Source organism: Serinus canaria, chromosome 5, assembly GCF_022539315.1.
Source record: "Serinus canaria isolate serCan28SL12 chromosome 5, serCan2020, whole genome shotgun sequence".
NCBI classification, from domain to species: Eukaryota; Metazoa; Chordata; class Aves; order Passeriformes; family Fringillidae; genus Serinus; species Serinus canaria.
In genome coordinates this window covers 35,450,116-35,467,399 of record NC_066319.1, presented here as the reverse complement: position 1 = coordinate 35,467,399, position 17,284 = coordinate 35,450,116, and the positions used below count along the sequence as shown (strand labels likewise).

Here is a 17,284-nt window from a genome sequence, read left to right as displayed (position 1 = left end):
GTAGTGATATAACTGAAGCTAACTGAGGTAGGAACTAGTTAACTGATACAAAGTTTACTTACTTCTCACTCTTCAGCCTAGAACAGCAAGAAAGTAAACTTGAAATAAAAAGCATTCCACAAAAAATAAAAAAAACCCCAAAAAACAAAAACACCCCCCAAAAACCCCTCCAAAAACTCCACGTAAGTGAGTTTATTTAGGAAAAACCGCTTTAATGCTTATGATTTTGAGCAATAATTTCAGAAAGAAGGAAAGATAATTTCAGAGTACTGGCAGATTTCTGCCAAGCAGGCTCTCCTGCAGCCGGCTGTGAGGGGAGCAGAGTGCGGAAGCGGGTTCCAGGAAGCTGGGCTGTGCTGAGGAGGAGTCCCGCAGGCTGAGCGGTGACTCAGCCCGTACCTCAGTAAACACCGGCCTGTCCCTCGCATATTCATCGCGTCAGCGTCAGCCGTGCGCTGCCCGCACGGACGCGCAATTGCGAGAGCTGGCCTCCCGAGGAGAACCTCTCACCCAGCTCCGGCTGCGGGGTTGCCCAGCTCCGGCTGCGGGGTTGCGTCAGAGCCGCCTCGTAAACACACCTCGCTGGGCAGCAGCGCGGCTTCGCTCGCCCTGTGCCAGGGCTGCAAAGGCTGGCACGCACTTTGGGAAAGGCAAGACGCTGACTCTGTGTTTGTGCTCCCCAGGCTTGTGCAACAGTGCAGTGGCTAAGAAAAGACTGTGGTAATGGAGGAGGATTTAAATCCAAAAAACTTTTCACAACTGCTTTTTGTTTATTAAAAAAAATCCATAAGAAAATCTTAACAATATACTTCAATAGCCACATTCTATAAAACTAAATCTTACTTGATAGTGCAAGAAAGCTTCTGTAATATATGATCTCATTGCTTTGAAATGTGTAGTAAACACTTAGTAACTTTTTCTTTAGAAGTATAATATTAATCCAAAAAATGAAATGTATGGCATTATTAATCTTTTGGATTTGGAGGAGTAGGTACTTTCAGTGTTTTCAACTGTGTTATTGTGTGGGTGGCAGAGGAAAGAGTGTCAAAGCGAAAGAATAAATAATCCATAAATAACAGTTTTATTTCACTGGGCACAGCCCTGGTCTTCAGCGTAAACTGCTCCCTTAAATTGACAGAGGTGTTCAGTGTCTGCTTATATCACCTTCTGATCTATTTACTACAGAGGAATGATATTTTTGGAAACATCAGCTTGGCATGTGCACCGAAGAAGGCAGAGAGCTAACGAAAACATCAGCTATCCTGGATTCTAGTTGCTGTATCAATTTAAAAAAAAAAAAAGAAGGAATCTGAGTGTTCTTGTTTTGTTTGAATTGTAGGCATATTTCAGCTTGATTATAGGTCAGTTTTGTATTTTCTGTAACAAGAGCCCAATTATTCCAGTCTGAAGCTTTCAATCTTTACTATCACACAGTGACGTTAAAAGTGCACATGACATTCCTTCTGCTATCAGCTAAAACCATATAGAAAACACCAGCCTGAATATAATACAAAAACAGTAATAAATGTTATTCTTCTTGGAACTATAAGTGAAAAATCACTAAGGTTTTTTCCCATTGTGAGAAGATTTTGTGGAATCCTTGCCAAAAGTGACTTTTCAAAGAGAATGAAATCCTTTTGAGAACATCTGCAATGTCTTCCTGTTGAGAAGCTGTCTCAAGTGGGGCGTCATTAACAACGTCTCAGAATCTCCCTGTGTTTGCAACCCAATCCCTGATCCATGCTACCCTCGTGGCATATTTTACTGTTGTTCATGTGTCCCTGACATTATTCTAGTAATTGTGCTGACATTTTCTCTTTTAAAGCCAGGTTTTAATTTTCAGGTAAATACTCAGCAAAAATGATGGTAATTGCTCAATATAACACTCTACAAAGATCAATCTTTGTTGACCCTATGTGGCCTAATTTCCAAAGGCATTGTCAGTCCACACGTGTCGTCTGCTCAAGTGTAGTCATAAATATATGACATGGTTTAAGACTTAATATAGTAACATGCCTCAGCAACTCACAGTTCCGTAAGTGCTAAGACATTTCTGACTCCAGCATTACTATCTCCTTATTTTGTAAAGGTGGAGGCAGAGACACACAGTGATTAAGGGATTAGGCCAAGGTCATACACAAAGTGCATGCCAGCTAGTGTAAGCATTTGGGTAATTTTCTAACTGAATGAAAAATATGTACCTTGCACAAGCATAGGGAATAGGAGTTGTTTTTGCAAGTTTCACACAATGGTCAGTGATGAAAGCAATTTCTTCAAGCAGCTACGACAGTCAAGCTCCATTACTTGTCACTTCAATATATTCCATCACTTGCCTTCCCCATCTGGATGCACTAATCCACGTAAAGTTCTCCCACCTCAGAAGGCTTAGGCCTGGCATAAATGGAACAATGGACACAGGCTGGAAACTTGGGGGTCTGAACAAACCTTTGCTGTGTGAAAACTCAAATGAGTGTGAGAAATTCCATACAAATGCGATTCTGATGTCTTTCTTATGTGCTAAGTGCACTCTTACTTGGTAGGGATTTCCTTCTTAGTATTAAAGAAGAGCCACTTTTGAAGAGGCAGTTCAAGTCTGGATCAGTGATGCACACAGGAGAAGTCTGAAACATTAACTTCAGGGGTATCACTTGCTGTGTCATATTTCAATGGAGTACTCTCTGACAAAGAGAGTGTAGAAAATAATGTGAATGCCCATCAGCACAGGAAGTGGCAAAAAGTATTAATCAGTCAATGAACATACATATATGTAGTATATAATCAATGAAGCAGAAATTATCTAGTCAGCATTAGTTTACATATTTGTTCTGGTGAGAAGTTGTTGCATAATGAGGAACAAAAATCACTAGCAAACTCTTAAATATTCTAAGAGTATCAGAATGAAAAAAGATTCTGATTCGTGATTGAAGCTGTAATACATTACTCAATGTAGGTGAGTAAAAAAAAAATTGATATATGAAATTGGGCAATTAATGCAACAGGACATAGAAGTATTTATGTTTCTCCTTTTAGAAATAACTATGTATCTGAAAGATATTTCCAGTATTTAGGTTTTGTACTCCTGCTTAATAGCACTTTAAATCCATGATTCATATTCTTTTTAAGTACAATATTTAAAATTTTGATTTTGTTCTAAACTGATCTGTATTTTTATATCCTCATATTGTCCCCAAATAACTATGTATCTGTCCAGACACTCGAACCAGAAACTGTGTTCCATGGGGAAAGAGTGAAATGTTTGCTTGATTTAAAAGTTTTTGGTCTTCAGAAGAAAATAATAATATTTCTTTATATGAAACTTCTTCATGAAAGAAACAAAGGCAACTGTTCCAGCATCATGCAACAGGAGCAAGGTCACTTAGAAGATGCAGGTTTCATAAGCCTGGCCTAATTCTGCTGCTTCTGCACTGGTGAAAAGTTAAAGAAGACCAAGTTTCTAAATTAAAAGACTGTAGACTCAGTCCTTCTACTGCCTTGTGTCCTGAACTTTAAGCATATCAGAATCTTCCTGACCTCTGAAGGAGAAGCACAGGCAAAGGATACATATGTAAGGCTGAGCTGGAACAAGTTGCAGTTACCACAGATGTAATATGGTAAGACAGAAAGGCTAAGCTGCCTTAGAGATCAGAAACAGAGACAAAAGAACTACTATTCTTGTGTTTTGAATAAAACCTGCACCAATAAAGATAACGCTTTCTAGATGTGTTATTACAACATTGACCAATAAAAATGTCGGCATTTGGCAAGTTTCAACCAAGCATGACTGCTATTGCGTTTTTGTTCAGTCTGTAGTTTTAGCCTCCTAATTACAGGAAATGTCTATGATGTAGGTAGGAGTGACATTCAAATGTACAATAATCTTATTTACTGTACTTATATTAATAGGCTTAAATTCCTTTGCAAAACATGTCATACTACAGAGAATGAAATTTTTTTGAAATTCACTCATTTTAAATTTTTAGCAGTTTACTTCCTTTGTCTTTTAATCACGTGCAAAGTAGTTGCAGAGCATTTTGCCGCACCTATGGCAGCGGACCACTCTATTGCAAAAGGTGTCTCAAGCTACACGGCGTAGTTGCAGCACTTCAAACTCACTGCTCGGTAAGAGCAAACTAAAGCCTTCTTCACTCTGTAAGACCCAGCACGGCGACGCTCAAATTCGCTCACCAGATCCTTTTAAATGGAGGTTCGGGAGGGGAATCAAAGTGTTTTCGAGAGTGGCCCCTGAAAAGTGTAAGCTCCGCCGTAAATGTAAAGAATATTATAGTGAAGTAAAAAATCAGAATATATCAAGAAATAAATGACCTATAAATCCTAAAAAAAAATAAATCTCCGCGCAGCCAGGAGAAGGCCACCCGGGCCGGGGAGGGTCCTTGGCCGAGCAGGCCCCTTGGCCGAGCAGGCCGCGCTGGGGCTGCCCGGGCCCGGGCCCTAGCCCGCAGTTCCGCAGCGGCGGCGCGGGGCGGAGCGGGCCCGCGGGAGCGGCCCCTTCCCCGCGGAGGCTCCCGCAGCGCCCCCAGCGGCCGCTCGGCCGCCTCAGCTCCGCCCCGAGCTCGGCTCCTGCCGCGCCCGCCCACCCCGCAGCGGGCGGAGCGCCATGGACGCCGCTGGCCGCCGCCTGCCGCGGGGCTCGGGCTGCCGCCGCCGCCGCCGCGCCGCTGCTCCGGTCTCGGCGTGGCGCTGAGGAGGGATCGGCTTCGGCGAGGAGGCTGCGGAAGGCTGAGGTGAGCGGCGGGGGTGGCGCGGGGCCTCTCCGGCCCGCGCTGGGAGACGGCGCCTTTCCCGAGCAGCCAGGCCGGGTCACCCTGCGCGGCCTGCGGCTCGCCGGGAACTCGAGCGTCGCTGCCCGGGCCTGTCGGGCCGGGAGGGAGCGGGCCGAAGCTGCGGGCGGGGGGAGGCAGCGAGTGCCGGAAAGTCTGTGCGAGGGGCCGGGGGCAGAGCGGGGCGGCGCTGCCGGGCAGCCCCTCACGCCACCGGGTGCCCCGTGCGGGGGCGGCGAGGAGGTGGAGGCGGTGCCTCCCCTGCCCCGGGCGGCGCCGTGTGGGGAAGGGGCCCGGAGCCCAGAGCGCCGCGCGGGCCCGGGGCCCGCCTGGTGTGTGCGAGCAGGCCCGGGCGGCGCGGCATGAGTTGGGCTGCGGCCTGGCCCCTGCTCCCCTGCTCTGGGGCCGCTCGCCCGCGGGTCCCGGCCGCTCGCCGCGCTCCGTGTTCTGCGCGGTGGTTCCTGTACAGTCCGTCTGGGATGGGAGAACAGCAGGTGCCTCTGTTGAACTTACCCCACTTTCGCTGTCTCTTAATTTGCTTGTTTCTCTCGCTATCACTCATCTCTTCGCTCCCGGAAATAACGATTTAGTCGTGTTAAGGAGAGATAGAATACTTATATTACGATCCCACTTTTACTGTCTGAAAGTAGTTTTATGTAGAATTAGAGCAGGAAATGCAGTCTGTAAACATCTGGGAGAATCATAGGTAGTGTTTAAAACACAGAAAATCAGTTTACTAATATTAAATTACTCTTTAGAATAAGATAATATCAAATATATAACTGGTATGCAGTAGTTGAGTGGTCTGTAATATTGTGGTCCTAAATTATATAAAAATCCTATCTGTTGTGCTTCTGTAACATCTTTGAGTTTGAAGCTACTGTGAAAGAGCTGATTCAATGTGTGTTTCTTCATATACTACTAATTTCTGATTCCCTTTTGTAGACATGCCCTTGATGGGGTTATTTTTTAACTATTAACTCATTAGCAGCAAGTAAACAAGTAGGCAGACTTTGTCCAGATCAAGCTTCTTCCTCCCACATCACCTCCCCCCTGTTTGTGGGGATACTGTCCAGCATTTCATATTATCAGTTTGATAAACTAGTTCTTCTTCTGCAAGCTGTGTTTTGAAAGAGTATTATTTTTTTTGCATGCCTAATTTGGACATATTGTGTTGTAACCCATTAAGTTTTATATGAAAATAGTCATGTTTGCTGTGTTTTTAGGCAAGGGAGGTGAATTTGACTGTTAAACACAAAGTTTAGGCCAACGGACCTTTTTGGTCTTCAGCTTGCCTGTACAACTGTGGCATTGGGCCAGCAAATAATGTTGTTTTCCTTATATGTATGTGAATTATTTGAATTATTCACTGGATTTTTTTGAAAGCTGTGACTTAAATATTTTTTTCCAAAAAAGTCCCGAAATAACCCAACAAATGTCTAAATCTTGAAAATGGAAGTGATTTTTAAGTTGTCTTTTTTTATCCTTTGACATAAAAAGCCTCTTTTCCTTATGTTTGAATGTTGTTTAAAAGATGAAGGATTCAAACTTTTAAACAGTTTCTGAAGATTCTGAAAGTCTGTAATTGTACATCTCAGGTTTTTATTTTATGGATTCCTATTTAAAATGTGAAATCATTACCTTTCTATATATGAATATTTTCATGAGGAGGTAATCCATCTCTCATAAAGCTGAACGCTTTATAATAAAGTGATATTAAAGGAGGGGGATGGTCAAGACATCACTTTCTTTCTCTTAGCTTTAAGAATACACAAAAGGGTTGAGCACAATTTTTCTAGCTTTGATTTTGAGTTATCCTCAAAACAGAACAAACTTTTTACTATTTACTTGCTTATAAAGCTTGAAAAACAACCCATTTGCTGGTGAGATATGTGAAAGCTTCTTTAATTTCATCCCAAACATATGCTATACATTTTAGAGAGGAGCAAATACAGAAAGTTAAACAAGGTTGTGATGGTGATTACTTTTTTTTTACTTGCCAGGTGAAAACTGCAAAAGCGTGAGGCTGACTGAAGAGAGTAATTGTGCTGAAGTTAGTCTGGCTTCTACAATTAAAGGATATTTTTGGTACTTTTTAATTGAAGTGGAAGCGGCTTTTTTTTTTATAAAATACCATGGCAGATGTGGATCCAGACACGTTGCTGGAATGGCTGCAGATGGGGCAGGGGGATGAAAGGGATATGCAGCTAATAGCACTGGAACAGCTCTGCATGCTGCTTCTGATGTCAGACAACGTGGATCGCTGTTTTGAAACGTAAGTACTTCTGCCTTTCCTTTATGGAATGTTATTTTCCCCTTCCTGCAGCTGAATGTAATATTTAACATTCCTAAAAACTTTTAGCCTCAGAAATGTTTTTACAAACCGAGCTTTAGTTTAGATCACTGAAATCAAGTGTTTCTATTAATGTCACGAGAAGTACCCTTGTCTGATTAAAAATGTAGTATTTTTTGGGGGATACACAGTGCCTGTTCTGACACAGGAGCTGGTTGCAACTCTGAATACATTTATTTCAATTAAATGGTGTGGATTTGTGTGTGTATGTGTGGGGTGTTGGTTTTTCTTTTGTTTCTTTGTTTCTTTTTTTTCTTTTGGGGGTGCTTGTATTTTTGGTTTTTTGCGTGTTTTGGTTTGGTTTGTTTTGGTAGAGAAAAACCTTTCTTACACTAGGATTATAATGATGACCTAGATATATTTAAGCATCCATACTCTCACAGTACTTTTATCAAGGGATATAGTAGCTTTGAGTTCTGCAAGTCAGAGCAAAAATCACAAACAATAACCACTGTTTGCACAAATATTTTGCCCTTTCTTTGGGGCACGTTGCTGTTCATGCCACCCTCCTTCTCAGCTGCGTTTGTACACATCATATAGCACGGTCCCCGCACTCAATCCTTTTTGTATTTCTCACAGCACAAAATGCTGATATAATCATTTCTGTTACTTGAGGGTTGCTGTGCTTGTGTTACACTACTTCCTGTGAGAGACCACCACTAATCTGGAAAAGGTGGCAAAAGTGTAAGCAATCACAACTTTTTTAGTTGGTTTCTTCAGTTCTGATTTTCATGCTCTTGCCTCTCTTCCTTCCCACGGTTTTGTTCATTGCTCTCACTTTCTTTTCATAATAAAGTATGGCTAGTGTTTTTGGGGTGCATCATGCTTTTTAGGAGTATGGATTTAGAAGCACTTGAGAAGGTAGCTGTCTGTTACACTGTTTAGTTTTGTAACTCTGATGGAAACGGTTTTCAGACTTTCTTCCTAGAAGAAAGAAAGAAAGCAAGCCTGTTCTCATGACTGTATTTATAACAGGAAATGTAAAATTCATACACCTCTAAAATTTGGATTTGTAGTAGTTGCAGTTGGTATAGTGTAATTTTACTGGTCTTCTAAGTTCTCTGTTCCTTTTGCTCTTGTAAGTTTTTGTTAAAAAGAAGAGAATGAAGTGTAAATAGGGGAAGAAGTTACCAAAGTTCTCTGCCTGTTGAAGTGATTTTGCAATAATGTTGAAACTGCTACTTTTTGTTGGCTCTATACTAAAGTATGTGATCTGGAACCATGGCATCTGGTGAGCTGACATGGTAGATCATTACCTTTTTCCCGTTTATCACCCACCCTTTTTAGTCCTCCCAGCCATACTCTTGTTCCTGCCACTGTCAGGGCTTACTGGACTCCTAAATCTATGCATGTGCAAGCTGCTCTTTGAACCTGCTGAAGAAGGTTGTTAGTTTTCTGCTGTTACAGTGAGTTACAGCATATAGGGAGGTGTCTGATGAGCCCTGGAGGTGCAACTGTATAACTGGAAATATGGGAGAAGCAGAGAAAGGTATACAGTCTTCAGTGGAGAACTTCTCAGTGGTAGTCTCATGTGCTTATGTGTGCCTGCATTTCAAGGTGACTTTATTTTGGAACTCTGTAAGAAACAGATGATCTCTTGAATAGTATTTTTAAAATCTTTCCAAATGACAGTTCAAGTAGCCAAAAATGTCATGTACTAAGAGGGTATAAATAAAATAACAATGGATAATATTTTATAGTTCCTTTTCAGCTTGTTTATTAAAGGAATTGCTGCTTGCTGAAATAGGAGATTTCAGGAACTAATCTTGAAAATATTTTCAGCATGCCTGATCTAGAATATGGATGTATTTTTCTGTTGGTAAGAAAACCAGTCTCTAGGCTTTACAAATTTTTTTTCTTCTACTAAGTAAGAACAGCATTTCCAAGTTTTTGGATGCTGTACACATGCTATTTGAAGATCCTGGAATCATGATGTTCTTGCAGAGTTCTAGCAGCATCACAGCAGATCAGGGGTATGCAGCTGATTAACAGGTATTGCTGCCAAATAATTGATGTTTCTTTACTTCTTCCCAGATTTACTTATTACATCCAATTAAATTAATTTGGAAGTTACTCATATGTTAATGTTACAAAAATCAGTGGCATATTCATCTTCTGGTGATAATTAGTCACAGGCTCTCCTAGTCAATTGTCATGAGGAATGCCTAACATTTTACCAGCAACAAAAGCCACTAACTTGAACTACAGAAACTTAATGAATGAGGAGAAATGGTGTTGTTAAGTAGTTTAGTTGGAGTAAAGCAGCAAAACTGTTGTGATTTTAAGTGTTAGTCCCAAACTGTAGTTAAACTGTGCACTATTAAATCCACTTGAACAGGAGTTTAAAGAATGCATTTAATATTAACTTAATTAAAATTATGGGGTTTTTTTGTCTTTTAAATTACCCGTAACAGTTTAAATGTATGTAGAGGCTCTTAGTTACAATTTCACATTTTTAATGTAGCTCTATTCTGCATTCACTTTTTTCACCTCATGCGATTGTTTCACTTCTTTGGTGAAATAAAATTAGAGCTCTTCTGAATGGGCTTTCTGTTGCTGTCTGTCAGAGTAAAAGTACTTCATTAATTACAATGAAAATTTGTAGATTAAGGCACTGGTATAACAAAGTAAGACTTGCTTAAAACCTTTTTTACAGCAGATGAAGTAGGCCTTATTAATGCTCAGAAGGAGAAAACATCTTCCTCTGTCTGTTCTGTAAGTTACCACTGTATATTTGGCAGTAACGGATTTGGTAAGCAAAAAATTATCAGGAGTTATCAGCTCATTTGACAAATACAAACAAATTGTACAAAGGGTCATATGTTAGGGTTCTAATGTGTAAAATAGAAATCCTTTCAGTTCATTTTTTTTGATCAAATATGTTAAATTTACACTGACCCTTTTTCTTTTCAAAGTATCTATTCACTAGGGAAGAAGTGTTTATATTGTATTTGCTAGCAAGTATAAGAAGAAATTCTAGTGGACCAAAGACTGTTGATGTGAGCTAGTCAGACTGTTAGGAGTAATGTGGAACAGTTTAGTTTTACCTCCATCTGCTTAAAACTACATTCTCTTCTTTGCGATCAGGGTTGCAAAACTCCAGTAAATAAAAATTAGATATATGGACAAAAAAAAAAATTCCTTTAGAGATAGGAATAGAAATCCAAAGTGCTGGTTTTCAGGAACATGTTTACAATCTGGGCTGCCTTTACAAAGCACCTTTGTAATTCAGGCAGTAAAGTGCACTTTAATAGGTCTGACACTTATGGAAAAACTAACAGGCTGAGAAAGCAGCCCTGTTGGTATCAAGGTGGTTTCCCATTTTGTGTCTTACAGATTTGCTTGATTTGTTATTTTAAGGAAAAAATAAAGATAATTGTTACACTTTTGTGCTGGAGTGCAGCAGTGAGTAAATTAGAGTAAGTATTGCTGTCAACAACAGGCTACAGTTTTCATTATTTTAAACCATGCAAAGCATATGTTTTTAGTGAATTATTGGCTTTTGTTGCTGGTTTGCACTAATGCAGACATCTTTCCCAAATGAAATTTTGTAACCTTTACGGTGGCAAGTCTCATGTGATTCCTACTAAACTTTTTTTCTTTTAATGTACACAGAGGGTATGGCAGCAGTGAAATACCAGTAATTTACTCTGTGGCCTCCAATATAGTGGGATCTTCAGCATCCTGTAGAGTGGTTTTCTGAGATGGAAGTAGGGGTGTGCTCTGTATTTTTCCAATCTTGTTACAACGTAATGTTTAGAAAAATTTCTGATTTTAGGGCTGTTTTGTTGTTCTTGTTTTTGGTTTTCTCTCTTTTTCAGTTACAAGATTTTTAAAATACTAATGTCTTTCTGGTTGCTCTTTGTAAAATGGGAATTGTGTCCTCATTGTCACTGGTATTGTGGAGATTAATTAACCTTGTCTAGTTATTTTGAGAATCTTAATGGTTGCAAAGGTCAGAAGGAAGATTAAGTCTAAATTGACACCTTCTTTTCTCTCATGGTCCTTATATTTTATATGATTATTACTGTATTGAGCATCTTGTTTGATATAAGCCTAATGTGTAGCTAATGCTTCTGAGAGGGCATCCTACCTAATTTTACCCTCTCTTTTGCTATTAAATCTGCAGCCCAAGTTGTCTTTGTCGTTGAAATTTACTTGCTCTTTTCCATAAGAATTGGCCAGTCTGATGAGTTCTGTAGACAGCAGTTAGTTCACCTTGTCCTATGTAGATTAGAAGCCTGCTCTTACTGTAAATGTACCTGCACACAAAAATTTCATCAGCTCTTGATCTTCCTCCCCTTCTCTAGTTCTTCAGTGTACAAGTTCTTCAGAAATACTTTCCAGTGTTGCTTTCATCCATGCTGTTTAGAGTAGTGCCTTTGACTTGCTTTTAACAGTTAAACATGCCAAGCTGTGTTAGGTGTTTCCAAAACTTTGTACAGGAAGTGTGGTTTTAGTTATCTGTCTTCAGAGTTGCTTTCAAGGGTATGAGTGCTTGCTGCTTAGGTATGGCTTGATGTATTACCCAGGCTAAGATCTGTAACTTGCATTTGTGTGTGTTAAAACACATTTAGTTTAAATGAGCCCATGCCTCTGCTTATTCCAGACAACTCATCACAATGTCACTGTTTACTATGTCACTGTTGGCATTTAATTTTTTTTTTCTAGTGATATCTTCAAGTATTTGTTTTGTTCAGAATTTTGTGTGTGAGATTAAGCTAAAGTGATTCTTCCAAGTACTGTGCAAAAGATGGGTGCAGGATGTTAAGGCATCAGGTTAATGACCTTTTAAAAGTGTCAGCTCATAACAGATTGGATGAAACAAATAAAAGATGTTACAAGAATTTCAAATTGCAGGGTCCCTTTCTTGCTTGACTAGCGGTCAAGTGATTTTTAATATTGGCCTCTTAAGAAGAGGTATAGATAGCCCAGATGTTAAGTAGATTGCTAATAGGGAAGTGGAAGTTTTCTTGTGTAAGTCAGTTCTTTTTCTGAGCACCTGGGAATCTAAAAGGAGCTAGTGGTTAGATGTGCATATTTAGGCACACATACAAAATCATACTTTTTGTTTAAATTGCTTATTTCCTTTTGAAATGTTGACAGATGTAATATGTACGCAAAGCATTATCTGTTTGCACAATTGAGGTTGCTGCTAGTGGAAATCATAGGCAGAAAGACCTGTAGTTTCAGATTCTTTAATTTATTCAGCTATTGTGGACTAAGAGTCTGTAAAATATTTACAAAATGCTGGAGATTGGAGAACAAACATGTGGAATTATTACCCTGAGGTATGGCATAGCTTTTATATGATGAAAAATGATAAAGGCAGCCTGACATGTCCTTTATAAATTCAGGAATAAAGCAAATGGTAATTTATTTAGAAATACAGAAATTACCTATCCTGTGGAAGCTGCTTCCTCATGGATTTTTCTTATTTTTCTTTTTACACAACTGATACTTATTGAATGTGTAGTTGAATACTAAATGTTGAATACTAATTGTCTTTTTGCCTAATAATGGACTCTCAGAAGAGGGCTCAGCTCCATCATATATTTAGCTGAAAGAAAGTTTGAAAGCTTTTTTAAAATGTCAAATTTTAATTCTAAATTAATTTCTACTAATTTTTAATAAAAGGGAGTTGCTACTTGAATGAATACAGAATGGAATTGTTAATTTTCCAGTTTAATTTTATTGGCCTGGGCTGTGGTTGCAATTAAGAGTAGGGATTCAGAGTTGTGCAAGTTTTAATGTTTTATAATTCTGGAAAAAGTTCCTAAGTTAATTTTTTGCCTTTTCCATGTACATTTAAAATACAGCATGGTGTGTCTTAAGTCTTTTACATGAGTGGTGTTTTCTGGACTTCATGTGTATTGTAACAGTGTTATATTAAAACAGTGCAAAATGTGTTTTGGTAATGAATCCAGAAGAATACATACAAGCAGTGCAGGTGTGTGGGTTCTCTTTTGGATGGTCTGGATTACTCTGCTGTTGGTTTGGTTCATATGTGAAAACAAAACAGTCTTCCAGTGAAAGAACAATGAAGGCAAAGTCTGCGATCTCTTCCCATAGAAAGAATTACAGAAAGGACAAACAATGTTTAATCAAACATGAGTTGAAACTACTTTTGCTTTAAGAAAAATCAGTTGTGCAGGATGTTCTTAAAAGTTTCAGAGTTGTGTGATGTGTTGTTGTAAGGGTTTATCTGATATATTTTTCTTCAAAAGCTTTTACTAATGAGAGTTAACTTCAGTATTTTGGTTTTTATTTAAAAATATTATATACTAAGTAGTGTCGACACATATAATTCCTTATTTTCCCACTTTTAACTGGTCTCAGCAGATGGTATGCATTAAAGATCCAGCTATTGCTGGCAGGCAACTGAGCTTGATTTTCTGCCACAAGTCACATGTCTTGGACCAGGCAGCTTCGCTGAAGGCTTTGTCACATGCCAGGGGCTCCACGTTGACCGAATCCAGCAGTTACTTTGGAATTGAGTAACACACCCTAATGCTAGCAGATGTTGTTAACTGTTTTGGAGATGAACTGAGCTGGTCTTTTTTTCCTTCCTTATGTTTTTTTTTTTAAAGCGTGGCAGTAGTGTAGTCTTCACTCTTATTGTTTCTGTTTTAGCTAAGGACTTTAAGTGCATTAAAATATTAAATGTAATTACAGAAATGAGTTTACAGTGCCTATTTTTACTTCCTTGGTATCTTTTTACATTGGCGAACTGTAAAATCAGCTGAGTCACTTCATTAGAGTTTAAGGGATTAGCACTGGCAGGAGCTTACTGCTGTAGCTATTTAAGAATTTTGTATCCGTATGGATATTTCTGCTCTTAAAGAGGTGGGTGTGTGTGTAAATGTTCAGAACTGTGCCAGCATATGGAGTTATGCTGATTATAGTGCTGTAAATTCTGTAGTAATATAATTATACTGACAAATTTTCGTAGTCTTTCTTGGCATCAAGATGATTATGATATTTAGAAAATATTTTTAGGTCAAGTATATTTTTTGCAGAGAAAGAATGCATATTAAAGAATTTGTGTTTTATGACTCTTACAACCTAATAACTCATTTTACCACTGAAAGTATGACTATATTTATTTAAATATAAATTATACAGAATCAGCACTTTTTAATGTGTTTTACTTCTTGATGTCAGTGCAGGAAACAGAGAATGCTCTAGTACCCTAATCTTAATGGATCATAATATAGATGGGAAATATTGATAAGGAATATTACCTATTTTGGACAAACCTGTCTTTCAGCAAGATCTTTGAAACATGGTGGGTGGAAAACTTGGAAGATAGTAACTAACAGCAGCTCTTCTCCTGGAATAAAGGAATAAAGTTGAGTGGACATTGAGAGCTGCAAGACTTATGGTTTAGCAAGAGCCCTAGTGTGGGTTGTAGAGTAACCTCATTAACTTGAAGTTGGTCTTTCACTAAGGAGTAACACAGAGTGACCTCATTAATTCACTAAGTAGTCCCTAATCACTCTTCTAAAATACACATTCGAAGCACTTTAGGAAGTGCCTAATGTGGTATTAATACAGCTCCCTAGAAATAAAAAACTAAAAATATTTTCCTTTCATTTTCATTTGTACTAGAATAAGGGCCTAAATAGAAATGTGAACTTCAGAGGTACCTTTTTGCCATTATTTTCTGATTTGAAAGAATAAACACAATTCAAGAATAGCTTTTTCTGTATTAAAGAAAACTCACCATCTTTTTGCTAGTTTCACTGCAAATAGGTAATTGTGAACAGTGATTCTTTGCCTACAACTTAAGGAGTTTTTCTGTCATAGTTTCTTTTTTTTCCCTGAGATTTTCTGAGATACTACTTTTAGTTAATATGTGGTCTGGATAAAAGCAACATGTGAACCCAGTTTTGATACTGGGATGGTTTAGAAATTGTGCACTTAGCCTTTTTTTATTCCCTTTGGTGGGTGTTGATGCTTGCAGTAATGGCAGGTTTATTGGTATATTTTTCTCTTGGAAATCAAAAGCATCATTTGTCAGTATATGGAAGTGTACTCAAAGCTGATCATTGGTTGCTATCCTGTTACATCAGTTGATTCAGGGCTGTAGCTTTGATCTTGGTTTCCGCTATGTCCCAGGAAGTTTTGACAGCCTTGTTTTTCTCATGTAGACTGTTTCCTGAAGGTGAGTCCAATGTTCAGCCTGTGTCTGTGTTATGGAATGCTTTGTTTTACTACCTGTCAAAATACATTTTAGTTCTGAGCATAGCCTTAGTTGGAAGAGAAATAAAGTCTATATTACTATAGGGTCCTAATATTCCTCAGCCAGTATTTGAAGCAGTTTTAGGTCCTTTTGATCTGTTTTGGACCGCCTAAGAAAGCCACTAAGGATTTACTTTGGAATTACGGTGCAGTAGTGATGCATAAATAACATGATCTGTGTGATTCACTCTTTGGTCACTGCTGATGCTGACTGTATTTGCTTACTTGGTGCTTCATTAAAAAGAGGGACTGGTCCTGAGAAGGTGCTGTTCTTGGCCTGTTCGCTAGTATTGCTTCCAGGTAAGCAGAGGATTTCTTATGCTTTAGTGCCTTTGCTTGGGATTGGATTGAGTGAAGATACTCTGAAAACCTGTTTTCACAGTTTTGAGGTATAAAGACCATCCACTGAATAAAAGCAAACACTTTCCCTCTCTTTTTATTGGTCAAATGCATGCACAGAGAAATCCCCAGTGGAGCTGCCTCAACAGAATGGAGAGATTTACTTTGTGCATTTGCTCTATGGCTCTGATGATGTTGTACCTCATCTGTCATTGTGGGGTTAGTGTTCCCACCTAGCCCTGTTAGTTCTTTCTCTGGCACTACTCACACAGGCACATTCTTCTCCCTGAGACAATGTAGAGCTGCTGCTTATGGTTTCAACCACAGGAGACCCATGTCATTGCTTAGTGAAGATTTGGGGATTAAAGGGTGATCACTGTAAAGCTGACCTGTGTCCTTTTGTTTGTATGCAGCTATTGATAGAGAAGTTAGCTACAGCATAAAGATTGAAGTCCTTCAAAATGAGAGCTAGGCAGTTTTATACTGTAATTGTTTAGCCACCTGTTTGAGAAGATCATGGCTGGAGCACTAGGGATGTGTTCGTATATCCTTCTTGCCTACTATCACAGGCGGAACCATTGATCAAAACTGTGTGTGAATGACAGAACTGGTACTTCTAGTCTCTTGTTTTCAGGAACTTTAGACACTGGTAAGGCCTGAGGGAACTTCAGCAGGCCAAAAGAATCTGAATTTATCTGTATGATCTGTGTGTGTAATCTGTAGATCTCCAGAGGAGACTCCACAAACTTTGTGTTTGTAATTGCCAAGTCACTCTCTATGAAAAGTCATTGCAGTCCCAAGTTAGTAGAAAAAAAAATTTTGAAAAGGAAATATTGAACCCATCTGTAAAGGTGGAAAGGAGAACCCTGGAAACTACTGCCCAGTCAGGCTCACCTCTGTGCCTGGGGAGGTCATGGAACAGATCCTCCTAGAAGCTGTGCTAAGGCACATGGAGGACAGGGAGGTGGTTTGGGACAGCCAGCATGGCTTCATCCAGGGCAAGCCCTCCCTGACCAAATCTGTGGCCTTCTGTGATGAGGTGACTCTGTCAGTGGACAGGGAAAGGGCTACAGATGTCATTTATCTGGACTTCTGTAAAGCCTTTGACAAGCTTCTGCCTAACAACATTCTTTTTAAATTGTAGAGAGAAGGATTTTCTGGGTGGACTTTTAGATTAGAAATTGGTTGAATGGTCACATCCAGAGGGTAGAGGTCAATAGCTCAGAGTCCTGATGGACATCAGTGACAAGTGGTGTCCCTCAGCGATCTGTTTTGGGACCAGTGTTATTTAATATCTCTGTTAATGCCATAGACAAAGAGATTGAGTGCACCCTCAGCAGGTTTGCCGATGACACCAAGCTGACTGGTGTGGATGACAAACCTGAAGGGTTGTATACCCTTCAAGAGAATGAACAAGGTAGAGGAGTGTGCACATGGGATTCTCATGAGGTTTAACAAGACCAGGTGCTGGTGCTACACTTGGGTTGGGGCAACCCAAGTATCCGCACAGGCTGGGGATGAACAGACCCAGAGCAGCCCTGCCCAGAAGAACTTGGGGGTGCTGCTGGCT

At 39.6% G+C, this 17,284-nt stretch overlaps 1 protein-coding gene across 8 annotated transcripts in view; it reads left to right on the top strand.

The window, feature by feature from the left end:
* Nucleotides 1-4,596: 4,596 nt before the first annotated feature.
* HECTD1 (HECT domain E3 ubiquitin protein ligase 1) overlaps nucleotides 4,597-17,284 on the top strand; it is a 58,757-nt gene continuing 46,069 nt past the window's right edge. For all 8 annotated transcript variants that reach the window (XM_030240585.2, XM_030240580.2, XM_030240579.2 and 5 more), the window contains exons 1-2: nucleotides 4,597-4,742; nucleotides 6,782-7,053. In XM_030240585.2, the coding sequence (XP_030096445.2) occupies nucleotides 6,914-7,053 (140 nt within the window). In that variant the 5' untranslated portion in view covers nucleotides 4,597-4,742; nucleotides 6,782-6,913. The remainder of the gene's footprint in view (nucleotides 4,743-6,781; nucleotides 7,054-17,284) is intronic.